Source organism: Lolium rigidum, chromosome 6 (genome assembly GCF_022539505.1).
Source record: "Lolium rigidum isolate FL_2022 chromosome 6, APGP_CSIRO_Lrig_0.1, whole genome shotgun sequence".
Classification (NCBI taxonomy): domain Eukaryota; kingdom Viridiplantae; phylum Streptophyta; class Magnoliopsida; order Poales; family Poaceae; genus Lolium; species Lolium rigidum.
The window spans coordinates 124,388,153-124,397,702 of NC_061513.1; the positions used below are offsets into that span (position 1 = coordinate 124,388,153).

Consider the following 9,550-nt stretch of genomic DNA (forward strand, 5'->3'; position numbering starts at 1 on the left):
AATTTGTGATGATGCCTTGTGCTTTTCGTGCAACGGCCCCGTGATCGACTAGCAGCTCTCTGAAGATCGCCAAAACATGTAGGCCACTCGATCCGCAGCAGAGACACTCGTAGAACTGTAGCGCAGTCCTGTCTCTTACCTACGCCTGTGTGCTTGGCAGCTCCACCGTTGCGCTTGCCGTTCTGGTCGATTTGTGACACAAACTTAATTGATTTTTCCCGATCGACTTTGGCTCCATCCGGACCTGTTCCTCTAACAGGTCACGTTTACAGGAGGAAATCAAGATGCGCTCAAGAAACAGAAAAAAAAAAGAGGAGATCAACAGAATGTACCGGAGTTTTCAGTGTGTCCGAAAAACGTTCGCCCTGTTTTTATGTTTTATAAAAAAACGTTCGCCCTGTTTAAACTAAAAAATCTCAGTTGCTGTTACCATGCGAGTAGAGCTAGCTAGCCAAGTACACATGTGATGAGGCTGTGACATGTTCTCTCATTTACACTGTTTAGAACATGTTCGGAACAGAGGAAAAATATAGGAATATTGGAGGATAGGATTCCTATAGGAAAAAAAATCCTATGACGTCATTTGGAAAAAGGAATAGAAATCCAAGATTCCTTTGAAATTTCATCGGAATTTTGGAGGAAAACTAACATTAGGTCTTACCTCATGTTTTCATCTTCTTGTATCCAAGATTTATGTGCTTTTCCTGTGTAACATCCAACAAACAACGTTTTTGAAGTTTTCATGTGGTTTTGGTTCCTTGTAGGAATCAAGAATACATGGCATCTTAATTTCTGCATTTTTTCTATTCCTATGTTTTTAAGTTCCTGTGTTCCAAACGGGGCCTTTATTGGTTACTTGCATCTGACAGACATCACAATTTTTGAGCTTAGACTACCCACAATGGGAGTATCATAGGTAGTATCATGCATTCCATGCATGCAAAATGCTGATGTGGCATTGCAATTAAAGATGTGAGAGAGTGTACTAGTATCATAGGTAGATACCGTATCATAGCACATACTACTAGAAAAAATAATGTCAAGTAAATCTTGTACACATATTTGCATTGAGATTCTACAAAACAATTAATATATGGAGACTATGATACTAGTATATGATATCATGCATTGTGGAGATAGTAACATGTAGTAGTATCATACGCATGATACTTCTATATGATACTATGCATTGTGACTAGTCTTAGATCAATTTACTGCAAGTAATCTTGGAGTTTTCTCTCTAATAACACCTGATGACAAGTTGACAACACGAGTGTAATGTTCACAGCTCATGCATGCATATAACAGTGTATTGTAAATCCGAGGTAGATTTGCATCAACATTTCTCGCTGGCTGTAGACATCTATGCATGCACACAAAACTACTCAATTCATGTACACCTTTTTTTTAGATTAATCAGAAGCTTTGAGCAACTTCCTGCATGTGTGACATTGACATCCTGCTCTTCAAAGAAAATACATACTGGTATCCATCATATAGTATATACTTACCATTAATTCCTAAATATATATTTACACGTAACTCATGTTACTCATGCAAATACTTCAGTATAAGTACGTACCCTAGGAAGGAGACGTCCTCCATGTGGTAGTTATTTCATTTACGAATTGGGATTCTACTAGGATGCGAGCTCTAGATCAAGCCATACATACACCTACCGAAACACCAGTAAACATTCAATTCAGGGAATCCAGTGAAGCTGCATGCCGGTGTTCGCGGAGAAGCTGTCGACAGACGAAGCGCTGGCGTTCGACGTGGACGAGGAACCCAGGATGGCGTCCATGAAGTCCGCCACCGGGCCCATGGCCGGATCGACGACGGCGCCCTTCGGCTCGACAAACGTCGGGATGCAGCTCCGATCGCCGGCGGCGGCGCCGGCGACTTCCTGAGCCAAGAGGCCGGCGTCGTTCTCGGGGCCGTAAGGGTTCTCCGCCGCGCGGCACAGCCTGATGAACTCCCCGTCGACGGCGTACTGGAGGTCGGCGCCGTGGCTGGGGAGGAACATCGGCTGAGAGGCGAAGCTGAGCCATGACGTAGAGTTGTGCGCCGAAGATGGAGGGGACTGCGCGACGGCTCCTGCCTGAGCTGCATTGTGAATGTGATCCAGCGCGCTCAACGACGCGCACCCGGGTGGAGCTGCCATGCCTTGTCCTGCCGCTCCGTCAAGAATGCTGTAGTACAAGTCTGTACCAAAGTGACGTAACTCGAGTTTCTTAGTACTAGTAGAGTACAGTGGTACCACACCACTACAAGTTCAGTGCCAACTTGAAAGTTGAAACGCAGGATGATTCAGTTACCTGCAGGGGAAGGGATGTTACCGGCGTGAAGGCTGCCCACGGCCTGGGATATGAGCTTCTTCTTGATGGTGGAGTTCCAAAAGTTCTTCACCTCGTTGTCCGTCCTGCCAGGGAGGTGCTTGGCTATCTGGGCCCACCTGCGCAGCAAAGCACAACGCACATTTGGTATTAGCTCGATCTATTGCTGTTTGTGTCGTCCCTTTCATTCCTTGCGTCGAGCAAGCTAATGAGATTGTGCATTACTCGCGTGTAGGCCACGCACACGCACAGTACAAGTACAGGGGAATGACGATCACATGCACATCTGATTTCCATGTTCGAGGATTTTTACCTGTTCCCTAAAACCCTGTGGAGCTCAACGATGAGCGCCTCCTCCTCCTGCGAGAAGCTCCCCCTCTTGAGGTCCGGCCTCAGGTAGTTGATCCACCGCAGCCTGCAGCTCTTGCCGCACCTCTGCAACCCTGCACTCCCACACAAGAATGTACCAAGCTGAAGAACGCTGAAATGAAACTAACATGTCAGAAACTCAGAATTCGCAGTTCTATTTGTAGGACGTACCAGCTTGTCTGGGGACGGAACTCCAGCAGCCATGGCCATGCGTGGAGATGTACTTGACGAGCTTCTCATCCTCCTCTGGCGACCACAGGCCCCTCCTGACCTTCTGCTTGTTGCAGCAGGAGTGGTGCCCCATATCTCTGCTCTGCAGCCGGACCCTCTCTCACTCACTGAACTTCACACTGCAGGCTGCTCGAGCTGTCCTGGTAGTTGTACATGGTTATAAAGAAGATGAGAGAGAGGGGTAAGCCGAGCGAGTGCATGCGGTGGCCACATCTAAGGGCAGGCAGATCAAAAGGCACGGAGATGAAAAGCTGGACCTAAACATCCTGTTGAGTAGCTAGCTAGGACCCCCGTCTAACCTACTCGTGATGAGCAGCATGTTACGTAGGTTACCTCAAAAGTGAGTGGCTCGAGCGAGGACCTAAGGCGATGAGGCGTGACTGGACTGCTGGGAGGAAGAAGGGCAGTTTGGTACTTTCACCCTGCATTATATCAGAGAAACTTGTGCGATGGGGCTCTGCCCCTATGCCTGGTTAGTTTGGGGAACTCCTGAACTAGGGATCAATAACCCTGTGACTCTGAATGAATGTGCGCGTGTGAATTTCGCGTGTCAGTATAATTGCTCGCTTTCTCCAGATTACATCCATGGCGGCAGCTACCATTTAGACTAGTATCAATTCATCAAGATATAGTATGTAATGGCCCATCTGCGCGTTCTCGGCCGCCATCTATTTGTGTACCGCTCGACCCTCAAATAGCCTGATCTCTGTCTTCAATTAGCATGCTGTTCTTACAGGCCATTATCGCCCCTGAAGCCATATGCGCCCTTCAGGAAACAAAATTACTCCCTCTGCAGTGACTGCCCGTAGAGCTTCACATATGCAGAAAGCAGCGCGTGCATTCATTCACCTTTGACAAAAGATCAACATTTAGCCCGGATCGCCAGAGAGGAAGACAAGGAGCAGCAGGCCGCAGGTCTGCAGTTCGGAGCGTTCTTGAGGCTTCTTCTGTGGATGGATAGGTTATAGGTAGCTTCCCTCAAAAGATTGCGGTTGTAATTTATTCAGAGTAGGTGGCCTTTCCGTATTTACCAACGTCCAACAAAGCTTTGTGGCAAATTAAGGATGCGCCTGTGATCTGAAAAAAGAGCTGCATGTGGCTCGCTTCCTGCTTCGAGCCAATTGTGTGGTAATGCAGCTACACGTTTCAACTTGCAGCTGAGATTTGCAGCAGCTCGATGCGGTCAAATGGAATAGTAGTACTACATTGATCAAGGCTAGTTAGAGCATCTCTAAGGGGGCTTGCCAAACCCGCCCCATCTGCCCGAAATGATCCTCCCTGGCCCACCTGGCAGCCTCTCCATCGCCCACCGCTCTTCCTTCTTCACCGCACGCTATTTCTATCTACCTCGTCCAAACCCTAGCGCACACCCCGCGACCGCTCGCCGCTCTACCCACCGCGTCAGTCGACTACCCATATGTCGCCTTGGCCGAACGCTAGCACCGCCGTAGGTGGGGATAATTTGTACATGCGCCAACGAGAGGAGTGCGGGCCACCAATTGGGATAATTTGTCTCGGTAGGAGGCCGCCGCCCTGAGCAGCGTTGACGGGAGGTGTGCCATCAGGAGCAGCGCCGCCGGGGGTCATCTACCCCGACTCTGACTAGAATTACGGAGTAGCGTCGAAGGGATGTAGGGTTCTACCATTGGTCTAGTTTGTTCTAGTTTAATTCTAATTTGTTTTCATTTTTCAAGTCTGTAAAATTATGTCGAATGTTGGTCTGAGCCAAAATTAAGTTTAAACTTTTCGTACCACCCAAATCTGTTGTCCTCGCGGAAAAGCGTATGAACGGCCCCCAAATCTTTTCTGCGGAGAAAAAAATCAGAAAAAATGAGGGCTTCCCTTGAAGATGCTCTTAAAAGGGTTCGAGCAGTTTAACTTTTTTAGAGCAACCACTCACGTATTTATTAATAGAAAATCAAGTTATATGAATAAACAAACATGCAAACTAACAGAATCAGGTGTCCTGAAAACTTTAGAGAAAACTATCCATAGGGTTTCCTGCACCCATCGATGCCATTGGCCACCGCCAAACTCCAACGTCGCCTAGACACGCGTTGGAAGAGACGTGGAGCCGCCACATTGCTGGATCCAAAAGAGCACCATCGCCAACGAGATTTTATGAGTCGATGATCAAACCTGCTACAAGCAGCGAGGCACATGTCGTTGTGGCACGTCTATCGGGGAGTGTCCCCATGCTATCTTGGACCAAGATCGGCCACATCCCGTCGACGAAGTCGAGGAATAACTACAAATGAAAAATTCACCACCTCCGGACCAACATCGTTACTCGAGAGCATCTACCTTGCCCTAGCCCCTAGCGCCATCATGACTAACGACACGCTAGCAACACTCCGAGAAACAGATCTCGCGAGATTAGAGATTAGCGAGAAGACCAAGCCGCCGATCTCAAGAATTGGTAAGCACACGATGCTATCAATAATTCACATAGGATTAAACATCAAACAGACTATTGATGAATATAAATATATTGCCTAATCTTTTTCCATCAGTGCGGACTTTCGAATTATTTGACTAGTGCAATGATCTAACTGCCACATTTTTGTTGTTGTTGAATGACCTGCAACATAATAATGCAATGCATGGGCCATGCAGATGGTCGAATGGAGGTAACGCGACAACACATAGCATGCATGCCCCGTACGTACGTGACACACCCGATCGACCGGGATCCCTTGTCCCTGATGGCCTGATCGACCGATCGAAGCGTGCACCACACGCGGGCCATGCACATGTGCACGTCCGTTCCCTGTACGTGCCATTAATGGGGCGGGCCCCGCGCGACATGTCACGGCATGCAAGTACACGTACAACTACTACACCAGAAATGAAAAAGGAGAGAACAATCATGTACCGCGTACACGTCCGTCCGGCCGGTCCGGCCGGTTGGGTAATGTAGCAGATGTGAAGAACGTAATGAGAGAGACATAGGCCTCTACGTACATGCTCGCTTTCATGGAATCATCCGTGCTCTAAATTGGAAAAGCAAGATTTCGTTTGTTTAGGGAAAGCGCCGAACGGCACATTTTAGTATATATATCTCCCTCCGTCCCGTGCAACACGCCTTAGATTTGTTAAAATTCTTGAATGACAAGACACATCTAAAATTTAAAAATCTAAGACATGTTTCAACTCGGACGGCCAGGGACATAAAGCTTAATTCTTCATATGTCATTAAATATCATACACAACCTTATGTTGCAACTCATGAAAAAACGTGAATCATGAAGTAAATCCAAGGTTCAGAAATATTTTTATCAGTTGCGACCATTGCGCAGGTAGTACAATCTCATTTACAACCGCATATGCACGCAACTTAAAAATCTAAGTTGCAACTCATGTCTAGCACGAATCATGGCACAATCCGACGGTCTAGTGATCGACTGAGAATTAAGCTACTTCTTTGTCAAGTGATGTCGTCTCTATGATTTTGTACTATAAGAATTTTATTGTTTGCATTCTTTTTGTAGCGTGTGAATCATTGTTTTAGTTGCAACTGCACATGCGCCGAAAGTTTCAACTACACTTGCACCAAAAGTTCTCAATCGTGATTGAAACATCTTACTCACTCTGATCTATGATAAGTGTTGTGGTTTTAGTTTGCGTTTCAAATAAAATCACAACACTTATTATGGACTAGTAAAAGCCTCAATTTATTGGCAATTGCTAGAATTATCTAAGACCTATTTTGGAGATCTTTTATTTTTTAATTAAAATTAGAACACTCATTATGGGACTACACCGAGTAGTTGCAAACCTCACTTGCAATTAAAAAATCTCAATTGCAACTGAAAGAGCGCACGGATCATGATGCAAATTCGAAGGTTCTTGAGTTCAATGAGCTCTAACTTAATTCTCAGACAATCGAGAATTAGCTTAACTAATAATTGGATTATTTTAATTACAAATGAGGTTTATTTTTGAAAAGTGGCACATTTCCAGTCAAGTGACGCCATCGAATCTTAGTTGCAACTCGGTCAATTATGACTCGTGAGAAGAATGAATCACGATGTAAAATCCAATTGTCTGAGGTATTTTTCTCCATTGCAACTTACGTGCAATTACTAAAATCTCCCATCGCAACTCCATGTGCAACTAAAAAAAGTTCCAATTCCAAATAATCATCTACAGGAGGATGGGGAACCCTAAAATTAATTAAAACTACAAGTAGGTCACTGAACCACCTAACGAGTACTACAACTACAAACACTAGAGCGCAGCAAAGATGCATCGCCGTCCTCGTCTCTTCCTCACCGAAGTAGGGCAAAGTTTATCGTATGAGAGCTGGCTGATTTTTTCCGATGATTACCTACGTTCCGGCTTAGCATTCTTTCCGATCGCTTGCGTTCGCCGGAAGCGAAATGCCGGCGTATGCGTACGTGCAGTGCGACTGTGCGATCGAGGCATCAAGCGGATTATAGCTCTGGAGACTGGAGTACGACAGTAGCTAGGTGGGTATATCCGGTACGTATTCATGGCGCCCCTCCATGGAACGACAATCGTCCAATCCTCCAGAAACGGCAGTACGTAGAAACGTAGCCCGTTGCTGCGCTTGTAAGCGAAGCTACGGGAATGAATGCTGATGGCTCTATCTATACACAGGGCGTCCTCGTAGACAAAACAAAATGCAGATTAACAACCTGTGCAGCCCCTGCAGTTCTCTCTTTTAAATCCTTGAAACGAACGAACACGATATGCAAAGCAAGATGCCATCGGTTGATCGTGAAGAAGATACGCGTGTGTACTGTGGCTACAGTTGCTCCCTTCACGTGTGGCTCGATCGCCTCGACTTATCTTTCATAGGTAGAACCGGTCCCCGGCCTGTAGCCTGATCGAACACTGTGCATGCATGCAGAAACGATCCTCCGCCGGTGGTACAGTAGGAAATCTGGAAATGTGACCCGAAAGCAAGCAAGAGTTGCTCGGTGGAGAAGTAGCTAGTACTCGATGAACCCTAACCCACTGACGACTCGTGCAAGGAGGCCGGGCCCGAGGCATGGAACGGACCCAACAACGGGGGTCAGTGGAGTCGATACCGAAAGAGTTGCGACGGAGTTTCTTCTTGTGGATCCAGCTACGCGGGTAGTCTTCGGTGTAACTTTCCGAACGGAATTGCTAGAAAGGCATCCTGGGCTGGGCTAGCTAGCTAGTTCAGTCACATGCACACACCATGCAGTGCATCGACCACCGTCCAAGTTTTTTTTTTACTACAAGAAGTCTACGGTTCTATTTATAATCCTCATCAACGGTATATGGAAACCTAAAAGAAATAAGAATTACAACAAGGTTCTTTTAACCACCTATCTATATCTACATGTACTCGAACGAGCCGAAGGCGTGCCATCGCCCTCACACCTCTCTCATTGGAGCCAGACAAAGCTTGTCGTTGTACGACATGTTGTAGTAAACAGAGGATAAGTCATGGTGCTAAGGCTCCAAATAACAAACGTACAAGAGTAACAGCCATAGTTGAAGAGAAGCACATATTAGAAGGAACATAAACCAAATCCAGCGAGGTCCGCCAGAGACCACCATGCACATTCCGGTGACACTAGACACATCACTGAAACGGGGCTTACCGGAAAGGACATTAATTCATGTTCAGGGGAGTCAGCACGGCCACATCTTCCTGAATGAAGCACAGACTTGGGAAAAAAGATAAAGCATGAAGCTCTCCCATCGAAAAAGACCGAGGTCCACCGCGCCTTCATAACAGTAATGCCGAGACGAGATTGATCTGAGATGGAGCCGGCGGGGGGAAGGGAAACCTAATCGTCTGTCTTGCGATCACCGTCCAAGCTGTGCCCGAAGGCATTATCACCTGACTTATAATACGGTGATGAACCGATGATCTGCGCCGACGTCCCTACGTGGGTCTATAGCTGGGCATGTGTCGGGCAGGGCCAGGCCTCGGGCCGGGCCGGCCCGAGGTAAGCCCGACGCAAAAAAATCCGGCCCAAGTCCGGCCCGGCCCGACCAAATACCCACCAAGCCCGTCGGGCCACGGGCTGTGCCGTAGTGTTAAACGATGTTTTCGGGCTACCCAGGCCCAGCCCGGCAGTCGGGCCAACATTTCTCGGCCCAGGCCCGAGTTTTTCGGGCCGGGCTGCTCATGGCCAGGTATGGGTCAACCGCGGGAAAGTATGTACTGTACAGTATATATTCATCGTGTAACTGGCAATGTCACAAGTTTTTACACGTGTCGTCTATATACCAACGATCGACACCTTGCAGGAGGAACTTTAGAAAGGAACACTATCTTAATTGCAGAGACTCCCAGTCCCACCACGTCTCGTCTTATCAGCATCAAGGGCCAGGTCGTCCCGGGGGAGCAGACATGATCTGATCATCACTGATGTGGACGAATCCAACAGTACCGAACCTAACTGCCCAATTCAATTCAATTTTTCACCATCGATCGATCTCCCGACGACAGTACCGTTGGTTAAAAAATCTGTTCACGAGACCTGAGGCCGCATGCAGGCATGCAGCATTGCAGCAGAATCTCTCTGGCCGGCGCCTAATTCATGCCAACCCCGCCTCGCCGGCCGGGCGTCCGGCACGGGCCCGAAACGAGGCGGCGAGAGCGAGAG

The 9,550-nt window shown here is 47.5% G+C and overlaps 1 protein-coding gene across 1 annotated transcript; it reads right to left on the minus strand.

Annotated features, from left to right (window-relative positions):
* Positions 1 to 1,702: 1,702 nt before the first annotated feature.
* Positions 1,703 to 3,009, minus strand: LOC124658981 (transcription factor MYB4-like). Its single transcript, XM_047196959.1, has 4 exons — positions 2,877 to 3,009; positions 2,650 to 2,779; positions 2,319 to 2,455; positions 1,703 to 2,205 (listed from the first exon to the last, which is right to left on the minus strand). Exons 1-4 carry the CDS (start codon positions 3,007 to 3,009, stop codon positions 1,703 to 1,705), a joined length of 903 nt encoding a protein of 300 aa, XP_047052915.1.
* Between the last annotated feature and the right edge of the window lie 6,541 nt (positions 3,010 to 9,550).